At 38.0% G+C, this 19,878-nt stretch overlaps 1 protein-coding gene across 1 annotated transcript in view; it reads left to right on the top strand.

Moving 5' to 3' along the window:
* LOC110159332 (phospholipid-transporting ATPase ABCA1-like) overlaps nt 1-19,878 on the top strand; it is a 234,285-nt gene that overhangs the window by 145,956 nt on the left and 68,451 nt on the right. The window contains exons 37-39 of the mRNA XM_055156114.1: nt 10,607-10,784; nt 13,534-13,649; nt 14,977-15,121. Of these exons, the coding sequence (XP_055012089.1) occupies nt 10,607-10,784; nt 13,534-13,649; nt 14,977-15,121 (439 nt within the window). The remainder of the gene's footprint in view (nt 1-10,606; nt 10,785-13,533; nt 13,650-14,976; nt 15,122-19,878) is intronic.

The raw sequence follows: 19,878 nt of genomic DNA, 5'->3' as shown, positions 1-19,878 counted from the left end.
GAAAGAACAACACGCAACACACTTTCTTAATCTTTAATAACAGTTCAGAACATGAAAATGTATTCAGAACGTAAGTTTAAACTAATACGTCTACTCTTCTTCTTTTGCCTACTCCTTGCTGGTTGAAACCTGGCTACGCTTCATCTTGTACAGCTGAGAGATATTTGGCTTGCAGGAGGAAGCAAATGAGATCCTCAGGATAGATTGAAGATGCTCATCAGTGAGCCTTGACCTGTATTAGGTGCTTTCACACCGACAGTATTTGGTGCGCACCAAACGATCCATTCGAACCAGAAGTGGTTAGCTCGGTTCGTTTGCGTTGGTGTGAAAGCGTCAATCGGACTCTGACCCGGACCAACTCAAGTGGACCGAGACCTCAAAAAAGAGGTGGTCTTGGTTCGCTTGAATCTTCTGGTGTGAACGCGAACCCGGGTCCAAGCCACAGACAGCAGGTCCAAACGAACTATTCTAGATGCATCATGGGAAAAACTCGTCTCCTGCCTGTAATGACACACTGTACGACTCCAGCGCAGTAAAAAATTGTTGTCCAGATGCAGCCGCGATTCATTTTCGAAATATTTTACCAACAATGGCCAATACAGAGAATGTAATACACGAAGACCAGAGCGAGTACGTGTGAACATGTGGCTCCAGAGTTAGTCAAAAATGGGGGTGTGTACTTCTGTTCAGGACCTGCACAGAGGTCCCGGTGTTCCCCGTGATCATGTAGGAACCAGCATTTGTTATTTTAGGCTTTAATTAACCAAATAATTTTATGGCAATAGGCAATCGCCCATTCAATTGATTCACTTTTAATAAAAAAATGTCCTGCTTTTAGCCTAGTGTGAGAAATACAGTCGGACTAGATCCAAACCAGAGTCCCGAAACCAGCAGGAGCAGCTCCGGTTCTGTCCGGGCTCAGATGACGTGGAGCGGGGAGTGAAAAGCGCTTTTCCCGGGAAGAACCAAATGCGGACACCAACTAAACTGGATTCACGTTCTGTCCGGATGCTTTGCACCACCTCGGAACCAGCCGCGGTTCTTGAGCGCGGAGGACAGGAGCAGCACAGACCTGTAGGTATATATTCCACAGCGCATTCTCACTTTCCCCGCACGGAACACTGAAACCAGCGCGCAGACGGCGGAACGTACCCGCTCAGACCCAGTCATTGCGCCCTGGTCTTGCTCGCCACCGTCTGGAACCAGCACATGGAGGACAGAGCCTCCGGACCATCTGACCAACGCGCTTGTAGGACGACAGAAGACCAAGGACCAGACCCCAGCCCCGTCCTGAGGAGCTGCGCGCTACTGTGAACGCTGTTGGCTGCTGCTGTTACCCGAACTCTGGGCTGATGCGGTGAGTTTGTAGAAAGTTCTACGTTGCTGTTTTATGAGTTCATGGTGATAAGATGAGGACGCCCGCGGTTTTAACAGGGAACATCAGTATTGGTTACTGGAGATATCGCTGTTCTACCAGGATACAGAGGCTCGTTAATCGGACCAGTTTTGGTTCGTTTGCCGGTGTGAAAGCGGACCACACTGGAGTGTATCTGCTTCTCGTATGTCAAACACGGATGGAAGAGGCTTATTTTTGCCTCATACTTTTTGCTAACATGTCGCCAAGCCTCTGGAATAGATCACTGCAGTTTTGTGGTGCTTGCATATTGATGGGACAGCTGTGTTTGCCGCTGAGTGCGCGTGGATTTCGGCGACGCACAGGTGGAGCTTGGTCATCGGGTTGCCAGCAAGTTACGCACCGAGTATTGAGCAGGTAAACAGACTGTCAATGTCTTTTTATTTCTTATTAGCCCCTCCAATAAAGGTCCCACACTTATGAACAGGGGGATTCTGTCAGCGCCTCCTCTGCGCTCTGATGCTGTGGTTGTGGGAGCGTAAAGTGAAGTGCGCACACGTGTACCACCATGTGTGGTTTGTTTTGGTTCTTCGATGACGCCGTATGTGCGCGTGTACTTGTATTAACAGATCCACTTAGACTCTTTGCTTCACAACTGCTGTAAATTGAGTTTTGGGATGTAAACTGCGTTAATAATCTGTTGTGAATCTGCATGGGCACCGATTGCAGCTTCATCTGTCAGTGCGGCCCGCGGTAGAGGGGTGGGATTGTGCGTACATCTACCGCGGGCCGCACTGACATTATTCTTTGGAATCAAGTGGAGGGCCGCAAAAAATCCTTCCGCGGGCCGCAGTTGGCCCCCGGGCCGCGAGTCTGAGACCCCTGTGTTAATACATTGTTTTTGTTGAGTATAGGATTTTCAAAACTTCAGCATGGTGATTTAAAAGTGTTGTTAACACCCCTTAAAAGTAAAATACTCTCTCTTTGAAGTGAGTAGGTTTTAGATTTCATTTGACATTTTTCAGATTAAATCTTCCTTGATTTAATTTGCGTGCCTCAATCATTAGAACATTTACCCCAAAACTAGAATATCTGATCCTATATCTTGTCCTATATCTTTACTGTTGTGTGTTCCTAATGCAAGACAATCAAATACCTCCTTCTATACCGCTCTAGTGTAAAAATACTACCCTCCGCAGCTCATTTCCAGTCTTTTGTGTCTGGCTGTAATCTGCTTCTCAAAAACAAGGCAACTGTGGCCTTTAAAATGAGAAATATGCATTCAGCACATTTCTTTTTACAATACAGATTTATGCAAAGGGAGAAGACTGATTGTTCGCCAAGCAAGGACAGAACAATGAAGCTAGCACAATGAACAGAGAGCCGATGACTACGGGACAATAAAATGGGAAGCATATGAGACAGATAGATGGATGGAGGATTTGTTTGAGTATGCACAGATTTGGGAGGCCCCTGGGAACCACTGTGGAGGATATAGCTTCTTTTTTTCTTTTTTCTTTTTTTTTTTTTTTTTTTATCCCTTGGCTCAGAAAGAGAACAGCTCCCCATGAGAGTCTGAGATTAATGACGTTCTAAATCACAACATACTGCCTCATAACATATGGATCCATCTCCAGTGTGAACTGCTTTCCAGATCAGGAGCCAAATATTTTAAACTAGAAAAGATGTACAAGCGTTGAAGGTGTACTGTGTAACTTTTTTGGTAATCTGTCTGTCACCATGAAGATGTTTCCTGCTTTGCTTGGAATGTTTGGGAGTATGACATTACATTCACCCATCTTCAGATAAGGAGCTAAAGATTTCCAACGGTACGGAGGATGTACGAGCTTTGGAGTTTTGTTTAACTCACACATGTTTGAGTATCTTGCATTGTTAGGCTGTCTATACGTCCTTAAAGCTCAAAATGCTCTGTAGTTAACAGCTACAGTTACTTTTTGTTCAGTAGAGATTGGCAATTCCAGATCTGAAATTATCCAAATGGTTAAGATGAGGGTGTATGGAGTTTAAAAACACAGTGGAGCACTTCCTGTATTACCAGACAACGTCACAAGATGGAACAGAGTGTTTTTTTGTGTGAGAGAAGAACTCAGCCTAAATATGCAGGGTCTGAGTTTTAAACATGTGTGAATGAGACAAAACACACTCCATGAAACAAATTCCAACAAATCTAAAAGGCACAATGGAGGTATTTTGTATTACTAAATGATTTGGACTTATTAGTATGAGATAATACAGACCACATTCAGAGCAGACCCTGTGTCCACATTGTTATAACATGATGAATATAGATAAGGGAACAATGAAGGACATGCTAATCTACTATAGCTCGCTCCAATATGCACTTGTGCTGGTTAAATGGCTGGCCTCGGTTAAATTGGGAATAAGGGAGTTCATGAAAAGATAAAGAATACTATTTGCTAACAAGTGCAGGTTGTAATTGGAAGGATTGTATGAAAAAATTTTACTTATCATACTAAAATTATACTTGTATAACAACTACTGGAATTGGAGCAGATGTGGGTAGAGTAGTAGATAAATTAGCCATTACTTAAAAACAAAATTATATTTCTTAAATAGAAGTACAAACTAACAGTCTGGTCATAACATATTTTGGATTGATTCTAAGGACAAAACTTTAAAGCTACGCTGTGTCTGATCTGCATGATTCCATAGAAATTAAGTTAAAACCATACTTCAGAACATTCTCCATGAATATATTTGAATTTAATGCTACACTGTGGGATATTACAGCCAAGGAGACAATATTTCCATAGAAACAAACAGGAGGAGGCCCTACTTCAGGCCATTTACGAGTCTATTTTGTGAAGATGCAAGCCCCCTCAGAGTAAGGACTCCTGTTTTTAGGTGCAATAAACAACCAAAATGAAACATGTTTTTATTTTACTTCAGTCTATTTTTGTCTTTTTTTTTTTTTTTTTTTTTTTTTGTCTGCACAGTGGGACTTTAAATAATACTTGTGTCACAAAAAAAACAGCAGATTATATAAAAAAGAAATGATCATACTCAGAGTGAAAAGAGTAACGTTTACTTAAGTAAGAGTACTGTTACACTGTAAAAATGTTATATTGAGTTTTTATACTTTGGATGATGCATTTGATGAGCCCATATGGCCGTCATTTCCATCTGTCTCTCATTTAACATTTACACATTAAATCCTGCTCAATATTTTTCAACTGAAATACCAGAGCCAAGGACTTTTTGAGAATACGTCACAAAACCTGACAGACAGAACGTAATTATAACTATGCACTGCGTTTACAATCATCTGCCTAACCTATAGTAGAGAATAGCCTCAAGAATTTTTGTAATTTGAACTTGAGCAAAGAATGAAAAACTAAAATGAAAATGAAAGTGTAAGAATGCAATAATTATAGCAGATTTCATAACTGCTTGATTCGGTCCCTGTTTTAGCAAATCCATTTACACTTAACTCAACTTTTTCTTCTCTTTGTACTTTGTTTCACTTCATTTCCAGCAAATTGCATATTTTATTATTTTATCTGGTGACACTTTTCTAATGCCATGTTGAGAATTGGCAGAGGTATTTTCATTATCGCTACCACAGTCCAATCGATGAATCATTAGAGCGACTTGTTTCCTCTCCAGCATTTGGGCACCGAAAATTACAACCTGTCTTCTAATCTGTAGTGACATCCCACTCAAAACCTAGTGCTCTTGTTATCAATTTTAATGCTTCCAGTGTCATAGGCACCAGATTGCAACACATCTAAAAAGTAGGTATTTACTCCTCTCCCAATGTTTCAGCACAGCATTTTCTCAGTCATCTTCCCAAATGTCAGACTTTGGCACCATTTGATTATGTAAATGTCTGTATTGCCTCTTTAATTGTCAAGATATGTCAATTTGGCAGCTGACAGAAACTTGTGCTCATTCCACTCGGGTGAATTTGAGGCGTAATTTAGTTGTAATCAGTCTTGAAAATTGTCTTACTCGTGGAATACACTGGCACAAACATACATCATATGATTGAGCTTGCATAAAATTGGCAAAATCGTCCCTCATGCCAAGACGGTGTTGTTTACGCCAAAATGGACTTAGTCTGAGTCAAATTAAGAGTTTGAAAAGTAAATTGTTAACAATTATTTCAGACAGATTATTTAGGGATCGTTTATTATAGTTTGTGTGATTATCCCATTTTAAAGATGCACCATGTAACTTTTCATGTCCCAAGTTTGTCTCCATGGAGGTTTTTATCACTCTTGTCTGAAATGTTCCACTGTATGACCTTCTCTATCACTCTATCTTGAATCTATTTAATTATGGGTGTTTTGTTTTTTTTTTTGTTTCTTTTTTTAATTACAAAACTGCAAGCAAGGTCGCCTATCGACAGATCTGACCTGTAACTTGGTCTGCTTGTCTCCATGGAAATACAAGAATTATGTTCAGTGCCATACTGTGGAGTATTCAAGGCAAAGCAATAACATCTCCATGGAGACTAACAAACCCATCCTCATCTGGAAAGTTACATACTACACTGTTAATGAATAATGATACCATGATAAGATTCAGCAGATGTTGTACTGTACTGTTTGTGGTAGTTTTGAGAAATAAAAACCGTAATTGAATAAATGTAAGTGCACCTTTAAGGCGAGACATTGCAGGTGAATAGAAAAAAAAAGTATTACAACATTTCACCATGTAATGATTTTATATAAAAATAAGGCATTTCATGTGTAAAAACAGCCCAAGTTGACCATTTTTAGGATATTAGGACATTTTTGGACAAAACAATGGAAAGAGCCAGGTTTAAATTTCTTGCTCCTTTTTGTTGATATATTAAATATGGAAAAATATACAGAGAGGATTTTGAGATCTTATTTAGTATTTGAGTAAACTAGATCTGACTTGAATAAATCAGACTTAGAATTAGACATTAAAAAAAAATCTTTTGTACAATTTGTCAAAATCTTGTTAAATTTAAGGTTGAAAAGTTTGGAGTCTGTAGGTGTTACTTTAACTGGTGATTCTTATGTCCCTTGGGAGGAAAATGCATTTTGAGAAAACAGCCTTTGAAGTTACAAAGTCCCATATGACTATGACTACAGGTTGATTCAATTAAAAAGTAACATATCTTTCAATTCAGAGTGAAAAAAATTGTTGTTTCCACATAAAAGCTTATATGCCCAGAAACCAAACTGACCAAAACATCTAAAAACTTTGAATGTAGTGTCTCACATTAAATCATGCATGTTTCACCATTGCAATTACTCTATTAATACTTGTTATTGGCACTCTGTTTGCCCTATAATTGACTTTAATTATCTTCAAACATTAGGATCAGATCTTTGCTAGTTTGTCCTTTACCCTACAAGCCCACACAGTCCTCACACCCCATTTAAACATCCTCCCACTGTGGGAAGTGAATGCTCCTTAATTGCGTGTTGTTGCCACTGATAGATTCACCCACTTTAGCCAAGCAGGGTAACTTATTTAATATGCTAATTACACGGCGGGGCATCTGATACACATTATCTTGGCCTGTGGGTGGCAGTGGGGGTTAAAGCATACGCCTCTGCTTAATCTGATGCTAATTGAGCGGCCATGACTAAAGACGATTTCAATCCAAGTCGACAAATAAAAAGTTAAATTGATCAGTGTAGAAAAAAATTCAAGGAGAGGAGAGAAGTGAGAAGTGTTTGCCTCATTAAAGTGCATAAGATGAGCTGGACTACCTGATTCACTAAAACATTGTTAACATAATTATATTTAAAGGGCCCATATTACGACGTTTTCTGATCTATGTTATGTTGTTTCATAATCAAAAACATAGCTGGAGTTGTGTTTTGTTTCATTCACACATGTTTAACACACAAACTGTATATCGTATTTTCAGGACTATTGAGCGCACCTGAGCCACATCAACTCAAATTTTAACAAAATTTTTAAATTGTACATATATAGGCCGCAGGTGTCCACATCTTCAAGAACGTTTTCAAGTTTAGGCCGTCTGCTTTTATCGCCTCTGAAAGCTTTTGTCGTCTTTTTGCATCGAATCAGTTCATCACGCTGCCGTCGCCAAAGTCTCACCATTGACTCATTGATGCCGAGCTCACGTGCAGCAGCTCTGTTTCCTTCTTCCACAGCCACATCAATTGCTGTAAACTTAAAAGCTGCATCATCTGCATTTCTTTGTGTATTTTCCATGAGGAGGGTGTGTGTATGAAGTGCAAAATAACTCTTCAAAACACAATCAAACTAGAATCTTCCTCGGCGCATCACCCCCATCTGTCCCCGCGCTCAACAGTGCTTGACTCCTACAAGAGCCGCTATCCTGTCTTGTCTTCGTGTCAGTGTCATGTAGGATTTCAGCAGATTTCAGAGTCCCTTGGGGGCGGGGCTCGTTCTATCAATCAGGTATGATCAGATACTGACGTTTGAGATATTTCTTCTCGTGTCATTTACACATAGGGGTGAGACGTATCCCCCTCACTAATGTTAATTTAGCATCATAACTTATTTTATCACACGGGGATCATTTGATTTGAGTGAGCTAACAATATCTCTCGCTAGTGTAGCAACTTCATGTGAACCCTCAATCCATGTGTGAACTGCACAGACAGCGGTGTTTTCTGCAATCAGGTTGCATGTATCCACTGTGTTGCCCACCATAGACCATAAATATGAATGGACACTGTGCCGAACAAATAATCCTTCCATATATTAGCTTCAGGGTTCAAATTGAGAGAAAAAAGTAGCGGCTTATAGTAAGTAAGTAAGTAAGTAAGTAAGTCTTTATTTATATAACACTTTTCACAGACATGTCACAAAGATGCTTTACAGAGCATTTTTTCTAGATTCATTATTCTGTTTCTCCACATAACTCCAGAATTTACAGTATTTAGGCTGAGTTTTGGAGATGTAGATAGACTATAATAAATAATTACTCAAACATGTGTGAATGAAACGTAACAAAGCTCTGGGTATGTTTTCGATGAGGTAACAACATTTTCATTTTACATTCCATTTTGTGTATTATAGGACTTTTAAGATTTAACAAAAAAAAAAAAAAACTTATGTCTTGGACATATTCCAAACTGTTACCAAGCAACCAAGGACCAACACTAGTCTAAATAGCACAATAGTTATGATCAGACTAAAACAAATAATTAAGAATCACATTTATAATGTTAAATGACTGATTAAACTGAAAAATGTGTTCTTCCCTTGTAAATTTTCGTTCATTTTGCTGATGAAATAGTTGTTTTTGAACTCAGTGCTTTTTCTTGTATTTTTGTACTTTCCTTTTCAGCTTTTTTCCCCCACAAAGTGCCACTTGACTGATATGAAACTATGATCACTATTTACCACAAATACTATCCCACCAAACCAAGTAATAATTAGAAAAGCAGTTTTTAAGTTTTCAGTAAGTAAGCAAAACATCTGTTATTTATTTCACCACTCACATGCCCCAACCTAGTCATTTCCTCACTAGTGTCACCATGAGAATTATGACTTTCCTAATGTGGATCTTTTGGTATATACTTGCAATGACTGGCGTTCACTGAAATGGAAAATCAAGTCGTGGTAGTATTCCCTTAGAAATAAATGTGAATGAAGAGAATATTACCCAGGAAGTTTAATCAGGTTCATTGAAAGCAAGAGACCATTTCATTTAAGATTTCATTTGAGCTAAACCTCCTTATTACATTTCATATGGATACATTTATTCAAAGTGCTGTGAGGAGGACGGTTTTCAGTATTAGGGAAGGCAGGCTCATGGTCTGTCTAATGCAGCTGTGTTTGTTTATGGTGAGTTTGATTACTCACAAAGAAATAGTCAAATATATGCCTTGGTTAAGTTTAAACTACATGTAAACATACTTTTCATCAAAGCTAAAGTAATTATCGGCATTTATAAAGCTAGATACAAAGATTGAGCTTAGACTAAAACAGGGGTGTCAAACTCAAATTCACAGAGGGCTAAAATTAAAACTGGGACTAAGTCGTGGGCCAGACTAAATAATTATTGAAAAATTTCGACAACATCTGCATGTTTTCTCTTCTTTCAAGATATGTAATATTAAACCTTTTCTTATTTAAATAAATGTTTATTAATAGTTTTGCTTAAACATTGAATCCAGAACAAGCATAATATAAAATAATAACAAAATTTTAAATAAATAATGTCTCTACAGCATATCTGTAGCCGGCTCTACGTGTCTGGACTAAAATAACCCCAAACTGGTTTCACAGAATTACAATGTCAAGTAGGGCTGGGTAATATGACAAAAAAATGTATGATTATTTTTTTATTTTTTTTGTTCCCCCTCATATTCGTTTTTCCCTTAATAAAAAACAAATAAAAATGGCTTTCCATACAATTTTCCTGAGCATGAACAAGACAAATACAAATTTCTACTTTTAAAGTCTGAACACTGACAATTCGAAATGACTGAATCTGTATTAAAACTGTATTAATTGCACAGCCATAGTTTCAGTTATTTATTTTTATTCCACCCATTAGTGCAATACACTTCTTGCACTTAGCTTGTTGGTAGTTTTGGTCACTTTATCAACTCAGTTTAGACAAAAAAATTAAAGGTGTTTTTTTTTTCTTTGTAAAAGGTAATTTGCTACAATTCTTGAAATATAATTTGTCTTATTTTGGAATTCACATAACCAGAGGATTTAGAAAAATAGAAATTGGCTTCTAGCTCATGTTGAAGTTGTTGTTACCAGTGAAATGTTTGGGCACTCTTTTTTAAATTTATGTTTGTTCTTTATTTCCATGATTGTTTACATTATAGATTCTGACTAAAAGCACCAAAACTATGACTGAAAACATGTAGAATGTAGTAAACAAAAATGAACTCAAACTCACTCCAAACTTGTTTTAGATTTATTTTTTATTTTTTTAACCCAACCTTTGCTTTGATCACTGCTTCATACTCTTGACATTTCTTGACCCTGACATGGCACTGCACCTGTGAAGTGAAAACCATTTTAGGAGATTTCATCATGAAGCTCACTGAGAGAAGGCCAAGGGTTTGCAGCGCTTCAATAAAGCAGAGTATGAAGTATAAAAATATTTAGTTTAGTTAATTTATTTTTCTTTTTTCTTTGCTACATAATTGTGTACATTTAGCATCATATATACTGAATGGGAGGATGTGTCCAATACTCTAATAAACCCATACACCATGAAAACCATAAAAGTTCCTCTCCTCACATTTGTCTTCTGTCTCCCAGGATGACCACTGCTAATGACATCGTGGTGTCCATCTGCGTCATCTTTGCCATGTCCTTCATCCCGGCCAGCTTCGTCCTCTTCCTCATCCAGGAGCGCGTCTCTAAAGCCAAACACCTGCAGTTCGTCAGCGGAGTCAACCCCACCGTGTACTGGCTCGCCAACTTCGTCTGGGACATGGTAACTGCAGCGCTTAACTCAAGACATGCAAATTAGGCAACGCACTCAAAGGAAATGTACGTAGGAGTGTTGTCATGATACTAAAACGTTAAATATTTCAATACTAAAGAATGGACTCGACATACCGATTGCGATACCACAATGACTATAAAAAATGCTTAGAGAATGTTTTTTTCTCAGTATCCTCATGTGAAAGCTCAGAAGTCCAACACTGAAACTGGCCCCTCAAAAGAACCAGAACGCCAAGTTATAGCATAAATAAATGGGACATAAGAGGTGGAGCATCCAGTCAAATTGAGAAGGCCAGAACTGACGGTTAAATAACTTTTAATCTTTTCCTTGCCGTGTCATAGAACCAGCATAAGAGCTAGACAAGAATAAAATAACAGAAATTACCATATGATCCCCGTATCACTAGCTCATTACATTGTTTAAGTGTTATAAATTTTCACCGTCCCTTTTGTTTTTCACCATTAACATTGCTGTGTTTACTTTACTTTTCAGTATATCAGGCTAACGTTTTCACCATCACTTCCACTTACACAGGAAGTCGCCAAAATAAAAGCATAACCTTACTATTAAATACCATGGATTGTATGTGAATGAATATAAGAGCTAACTTCACCTTTACATCAGGCAATGTTTTTGTATCACAGCCAATGTTTATGTAATTAAGAATAGATCAGCATTACACCGACAGTGTTACAGTCAGGTCATGTTTATGAAATTAACACTATATAGATTAACTGGAAAATTAAATAACTGTAACATGCACAACAAACATACAATCTGAAATCTGCAGTATGTCTCAGATAAGATAATTTCATTCAAAAATTTGCAACTATTCCTCTTGTAAAAAAATGGATCGTTGCCATAGAACTTAACAAGAATCCATGTGTCATTCGTTCATTTGTTTTTCAATATAAAACTAAAAATAAGGAAACGAACAAACAACAGTTTTCTTCATTATTTGTCTCCAAAACCAAAATGAAAAAAGAGATAATGATTCGTCATTTCAGTTTTCAATTTTGTGTTTAAATGAAAAATGGAAAAAATGGATAACGGCCGTTTTGCGTTTACGTGACTTCCATGACTGCGATGCCGAACTTTGCACTGCATACGGAATGAACCAGGACTGATCCAGGTCCGGGACCAGACCGGGACCAGACCGGGACCCGAGCTTTGACTCCAAGCCTCCGCAGGGTCTGAGCTTCAGCTTCGAGCTCCAGCCCTGTTGTGGGCTCTGAGCCTCCAGTCTGGTCCCGGTGTGGTCCTGGTCTGGTCCTGGTCTGGTCTCAGTCTCAGTTCTGCTCTGGTCCCGGTCTGGTCTCAGTCTCAGTCTGGTCCTGATCTCAGTTCTGATCTCAGTCTCAGACTGGTCTCGGTCTGGTCCCGGTCTCAGTCCCACTATGGTCCCGGTTTCAGTTCTGATCTCAGTCTCGGTCTGGTCTCGGTCTGGTCTCGGTCTCAGTCTCAGTCCCGCTCTGGTCCCAGTCTGGTCCCGGACCTGGATCAGTCCTGGTTCATTCCATATGCAGCACAAACGTTCGGCATAGCAGTCACGGAAGTCACGTAAACTGGAAACGGCCGTTATCCATTTTTTCCATTCTTCATTTAAACACAAAATCGAAAACTAAAAAAACAAATTGTTATCAGTTTTTTTTCATTTTGGTTTTGGAGACAAATAATGAAGAAAACAGTTGTTTTTTCGTTTTCTTATGTTTGGTTTTATATTGAAAAACGAATGAACGAATGATATGCGGATTAACAAGTCCTTATTTCACAATTATTTGATTATTTATCCCTCTTTCTTTTCTTACCTATTATGTTGATAAAACCTGCATTTACTGTAATTGGCTGTATGGCTCTGAGATTGCTGGAGCATTAGAAAAAGCAGTAGATACAGGCCGTCATAATTATCTGCGCTGTCTATCCCTGGTTGGTAGCGTTCGACAGGATTATAGGTCATCCCCCTCCAGCGTAATGGAAGTAAACATTTCATCAGCTACCTTCAGTCAACACACAATAGCACAGCACTCGTCATTATGGTGGGATAAAGGTGTCTTGGTGCACAAAACAAATGCACTTAAGAAGAAAATGTAGTAGGTTGGACCCTGCAGCGATCAACTGTTGAGCTGTTCCAGGGAATCTAGTTACAAAGACGCGTTAATATTTACTTTGAAGGTTAAATAAACAACTACTACCATGTGCAGAGGTGGGAAGAATAACCAAACATGTATTATTTACTTGAAATTAATATTACTCAGGTATAAAGTATTGATCCAATTTAAAAAGTATTTGGGGAAGAGAAATTGTAACAGTGACTATCTGGATGTCACATCTGATTTATAATTTAAGGTTAATGTAATTGGAATAACAATGCTGGAAAAAAATGCACAAAATCCAGTCTTTTGAAAGGATAAACCGCAAACATGAAAACAATCACATGTGAAGGAGGCCTGCAAGAAACACAAATGTCCAAAAAATTATTTCATATAGTCAACATAAAACATTTGTCACTTTTAGACTTGGAAAGAATGGGAATAGTAACTAAAGTAGTAACTAAACATACAACTAAATAGTAACAATAACAGTAAAACACATAGTACTAAACTGGTAGTGTATGTTATCTAAAAAACTATTCTGAGGAGTAGAATTTTATTAAAAAGTTACTCATAAATGTATCATCACTACTCACCTGTGATCCTGTGTACACTAATCTTTGTTTTCCCATTGTTTCTGTTCACAGTGTAACTATGCGATCCCATGCTTCATAGTGATTGTAATCTTCCTGTGCTTCCAAACTAAATCCTATGTCTCTCCTCCTAACCTGCCTGCATTAATCCTGCTGCTCCTTTTGTACGGGTAAGCAGACCGTGTCCTGTAATATTGACTCTTTCATTTTTTTTTATACATGCATGTTTTCAATCTATTAAGGCCCCGCTGTCACTGTTAGCCACACAAAATCTCTGGAATAAATCTAAGTGCAGCGAAATTGATTCAACACAAGCTGCAAACATTGATTTCAATGTTGTGACTGTGGTTTTAATTGAGTTAAAGGTTGCATGGAGCATTGTTTTGAAAAGCCTCTCAAAGCTTGCGTGAAAGATGCCATTATAGGTCACTAAAAACACCGAATTAACAGAAGCTATGCAAATCCATTAACACACTTAACAGTACAACACTAGTTATTACAAAATTTAAATAATTGTAAAATTAAGTGAAACCACTTAAAACCTGAAAGCTGCAGATTTAGTTTCAAATAACAAAAAAGTAGAGAGAAAAAGGAGTCCTCTGATCAAAAGATGGTAATCCATAGATTTCAGAGGGATGAGAAATGAGCACTGTAGCCAGGCTGACGCCACCTAGTGCTCCGCTCAATTTCATTTCTCTCCAGCGACTAGATCAGGAATCGGAATACACTAGACTGTTTGCAAGAACCCCGGAATTGCGAGTGTGGGCACCAGCCAATCAGCGAAGAGCCATACATTTTGTGTTGGCAACGATTCCTGAGATTTAGGATTTAAAGCCGGAACAAAGAGAATGTTTGGTGAATTTTATCAAGGGGAAAGACGTTATTTCCCTTCTTCCTACAGGATTTGGGAAAAGCTTAATATACCAGTTATCCCTGTTAGCGACACATTACATATTTCACGACCAAATAGCAGCGATTGGTTAAATGAAAAAAGTATTTGCCTACCGTCGAGTTAAATTCTAAACACTGCGAGGTCAGACGGTTTCTTACGAGGTGAAAACCAGCTGATGAATCAGGCTAATAGGTATTAACAATTCAAATCAAAATTAGCAAAAGTCCTTAAAATACCAAAATACATTTAAAAAAATGTGCATTGTTGAGTGGGCATGTCTCTAGAGCTGAACTTTTATCTTGGCATGGTGACTACACCTGCTTTTTCCATAGGGATAGGAGAGTTGAATACAATAGTGTGGATCATTGGTTTGGAGACAAGCCCTTCGCTGTGAAAAATTCCTTAGTGCATCTTTACAACTGGCATCTCTGTATGTTATTCTACAAGTAGGGAATACACATTTGAAACTTCACACTTTTTTACCCTTCAAACTAAATGTATAACTGACTTGTTTGACCATTATAACTCACAAGACACTACTTTGTGGCGTTGTTTGCTATTCACAACTTTCCCCAGTTATTTTAGTAATTATTTATTTTTTCTAGATGGGCGATTACTCCGATGATGTACCCCGCGTCCTTCGTCTTCAGCGTCCCGAGCACAGCCTACGTGGTTCTGACTTGCATCAACCTCTTCATCGGGGTCAACGGCAGCGTGGCTACTTTTGTCATGGAGCTTTTAGACAACGCGGTGAGTGATAGACAGACGCCTATTTCACTTTTCGTAACCACTGCCTGACCCTGACATACAGACCCTTTAAAATGCTCTGTCAATCAGAATGTTAAAAACTGTGGAAAAAGCGGTGACTGGAGGCAAAAGTGAAGCAGACCATGATTTTCAATGATTAACTGACATCACATCAAAATGCTAATGGATTTGAAGTCTAATATAAGCTACCAGTTTTAGTAGTTTCCAGGGTCAAAATGTGACTTCATTGCTTTTTTATTACAAATTATGGGGGAAAAAAACTACTATTCTACCCTCAACACTGTATTTGAGCTTCACAGAAAGTATAATTTTTGGTAAAGTATGTAATATATCTGTAGACCACATGAAAAAACTATTGTGCATTAAGTATTTGCCCAGTTCAACCAAAAAGAATTGAGTTTGCCTTCATCAAAACTGGCATCATAATTTCCTTTTAAAGCTACCATCTGTGAGTTTATTTGATTTTTTTTTCACCAGTAGATGGCAGATGTGAAGCCTATCCTCCCCTGAGTGGTTATCATTTGCCAAAACTGTCTTGATTTTTCTAATTATGTGGTAGACTGAGGTTAATCACAGTTTTTTTCATTGAAATTGCATTGTGTTCCACTTGTCTGTTGTCCATCCCAGAATTTAGAATAAACCTTTAAAGGGTCCATGTGCAGACTTCAAAAATGCTATATATTTGAAGCCCATATCACAGCAAACAGCTAATAACTTCGAAAAAGTGTTTTGTAATCGAAAGAAGTTGGTGGATTATGAGCCCACCTGGTATAATTTGCAATATATTTCCTTTATCCTCTTAAGGATTTTTCACACAAAGTGAATTTTCCTATTCTCTTTAATGTTTAATCACATTTTGGAGACTTGGGTCTTGGGAGAACTTTTCCTCATCCATCTTTCAGCGAGTGTTCATTTTAAACTGCATGCCGCTTTGGGTCTCGTGGGAATCAAAAGACAAAGACACCAAAAAGGAGCTAAATAAGAAATGGAGAGGCGTCTGGAGAGGGAGGCTGGGACAGAGCTGTTGACTGTCACTCAGTGGGTTTTTGATTAGGATTTAAATCGTGTTATGTTTTAAAAACGGTGGGAAACCGCTTTGACAGATTTGAAAGCTTAAAAATGTGGAAACTACTGGAATAAAGATAATTTATTTCAATACATAGAACACACATTTGACCCATTTTCAAAACATTACCAAAGCTATACATTTATCTATAAGGAAAGCCACAGCAAACCAGGGGCATAGTAATTTTGTTATGTTTTTGTTTTGTTTTTACCCCAGATGCCCTTCCTTAAGTCACATATAAATCCTAGAAATTATAACCTCCTTACATAAATACCAAAGTTTTGTGACGCTTGTGGGACGAACAAGGTTCTTGGAGGATCACCATGGAGATAGTGCTTCTTTAAGGCTCAGTTTTCTTTGTACAGGGCAATATTGAAAATATAAATGTTTTTAAGGTCTGCAGGTAAGTAATTTAATGTTTACTGTTTTGTAGACTTTGGCTATGTTCAGACTGCAGCCTGAAGTGACCCAAATCAGATTTTTTTGCCCCTATGCGACCTGTATCTGATCTTTTTGTGACAGTCTGTATGACACAGATCTGATTTTTTCAAATGCAACCCAGCCCACTTGGATTGGATATGTGCTCCTAAAACCGATACATATCTGATCTTTTGACATGCTACTTCAGTCTGAACGGCCAGGTCGCATTCATCCCACCTACCCGTCACAAATTTACACAAATGTTCTTCTCGTCATATGAAAATTGTGGATGAACTTCATGTCAGTGAAGCAGAGAAGCACATCACAATCCCACCACTCTCAGCTGTGACTCTGCACCCACGTGTTCCTTTCTATGGACTTTGCTGCCACTGCCCCACAAAATGCCATGGCCAAAAACCTTGTCCTTCTCAATCTCCTCCTTAAAACAAATAAGCTGTATATGTTCTGGCTCTGATACGACAGCAACTTTAAAATCTCCAGGTGCTCAGTGCTAGTGACCATGTTTAGGCGACTTCTGTCAACACTGAGCATGCAACACATGGAGATCACATAGAAGTTATAATTTAATTGGAAATGTGAACAACCTCGCATAAAAATTTGATTTCACAAAAAATTTTAATTGAGCATTAAGCCCTGCAGTCTGAGCATAGCTTTAGTCTGTAGTTTTTTCTTCTATGTTAACAATTTTTGATACAGTAATTTTATATTAGACCATGAATTGTCTGAAAATGAAATTGTACGCATTATTGTATTATAACACATTTTTAATAATCCCCACAAACGAATTGGTTTTAAATCTTCTTGAGTATTTCTATCTCGGCTTTGCTCAGTGATTGCACTTGGTTGAAGTCAACAACGTGTGTCAGTTTGAAACAAGCTGCTGCTACATTTGAAGTGTCATTTTGGAGTGTTCCTGCTTTGTGAAGGGACTTTCCACTTCTCCCCTCACGTCTCATTCTGCCCCGATTCCGGCACAAGCATTTTCCTCTGCTGCCACAAGGGGCACCGGCAACATGTCCCCATTATGTCCCCGTTGGACCATAGAGCCGTGTGCAGTGGGTCAGAATGTTGAGTCACCCGTACTGCAACAAACTCACAAAGAAACAAAGCACACATTTTCTAAAGGTTTCAACACATTGTACTCTAGTGTTTTGTTGCGTTGTCAGAATTCAGATACTAATTGATACTGACCCTAATATTGTAATTTAATGATACTGAAAAAAGAAAACAAAAGGGACAATGTTGAATCTATCCTTTGTAATTGTTTTTGAGCTTTATGAGAACTAGTATAAGCCCACATAATGAAATTAAGTACTGTATTTTTTGGACTGTAAGTTGCTCTAAATTATAAGTTGCACCATCCAAAAAATGAGTAATGAAAAAGAAAAAAACATGTAAGTCGCACAGGACTATAAGTCACACTTTTCGGGGTAAATTTATTTCATAAAATCAGAGACCAGGAACCAACATTTCATCTTGAAACGCAAGTTATAGTAATAACAATAGAATAGAGAACAACAGGCTGTTAATGTCACATATGAACAGTTATTCGGATAAATATAGCATAAACAACAGAACGAGTTTACCAAACTCTTCATCTCACTCCAAATCACTAAATCTACTGAATTCTTCATCCTCTGTGTCACTTCTGAGCAACTCCGCGACCTCCAGAGGTAAACGGAGCGACATTTCCTCTTCTGTGTATCTGTCGCTAGACTCAGAATCAGTTCCAGTTAGAATTATTCCAGTCTTTCTGAATCCCGACAGGATGGTTTCGGTTGTCACTGAAGTCCAGGCTTTGTCAATCCATCCATGTACCCGCCCCGTTGTCACAAGTCTCTTGCTCACTCCAAACTTTCTTTCTGCTGCTCGATTACCGTTTTTGGCTGCCTATTTCATTACTTGCAGCTTGTAATCATAAAATATGATTTTCTTTTTCGGGGCATTTGAGTTCAGTCTTCTCAGTTGTCTTTTTAAGTTTATTTAAATTGGTACAGAAGTAATGGTGCGATCGACTGACACGATACCAGACAGGACAGCAGCTCTTTCTTCAAGAAACATGAGCAGTAGAGCGAAGTGACAGTGGTACAGGAGTAATAGAACTAGCAGTTGCTGACACACAAGCCTAGAGCGCCCTCTTGAGGCTGTCATTTTAGTCACAGGATCACCCAAACCATGAATAAAAAGTGCAAATTATAGTCCAAAAAATATATTGGGTAAATATGTCTTATTTTGTGTTGTATTAATTATATTATAGTGTGTGAATTGGAATTTCAAGCTCTAGTAACTTCTTTACATGTATCACTGTCTGATTACATAAATTATTATACAATATTTTTACTTTTTAACATAAGGGAGACACTCTCATGAAAGGGGTGGTTTTGATCCTTTCACAGATTTGTGTATTTCTTTATCCATTTCCACTTAATGAAATGCATTTTGGCAACCACATTTGGATCTCTTGTGCACACACTATTAGCAGAGGTTCTTGTACCAAGGTGTAATCTGCAAATCCATCACCACAAATATTGGCTTGTTTGTATTGGATTTAGAAATATTGCCCATTATTTATTCTCAGTTTATGTGGGAGCTCTTATCCCAATCCTTCTTTTTACCACTACAGAAAACTGCCAACTCAGCATCTCTCCTTCTCTCCACTGAAAGCTACTCTGTCCATTTTATAAGCTTATGTACCTACTGTATTGATTTTCATATTAGTCACTCATTGCGCAATTACTCCTACTGACACTCTTACACTGGTTATTTTTGTCTTGTCCTGTTTCCTGTTTTAATAACGATAAAAATGTAGAACAGTTAACAACTTAAAACAAAAATATATCTTTTGAATAGGAAACTTCAGTGAAACCCATGACTATGCAGCATACCAAGATTTAGATCGTTGGAAAGGATTATTTTTAGTGGTTCAATTCCAGCTCCTAATTCTGAGTTTGTACTGTGGTTGTGTTTTTTTTGGCAAGTTAAGTGGTTCCTTGATGTAACACTTTAAGTAGAAAAACACTATTAATGTGAGTTTGTATATGGTCTGGATATGATCTTAAATGTTGGATATAGTCTCCACAAGTCACTTATTTTAATTGGGCAACAAAAATGTACTTTACTAATTGATTTGGTTTTAGTATTTGCTTTATTCTATTTTGGTTTTAGCCAGCAACACTATGACCTTGACAAAAATATATTTTAGGTGACAAAATGAACAGTGGCCAGATAAATC

Source organism: Boleophthalmus pectinirostris, unplaced genomic scaffold (genome assembly GCF_026225935.1).
Source record: "Boleophthalmus pectinirostris isolate CB_2022bp ecotype Guang Dong unplaced genomic scaffold, ASM2622593v1 HiC_scaffold_20, whole genome shotgun sequence".
Lineage (NCBI taxonomy): Eukaryota > Metazoa > Chordata > Actinopteri > Gobiiformes > Gobiidae > Boleophthalmus > Boleophthalmus pectinirostris.
Note: the sequence above shows the minus strand (reverse complement) of the source record. Positions and strands in the feature narration are given on the sequence as shown.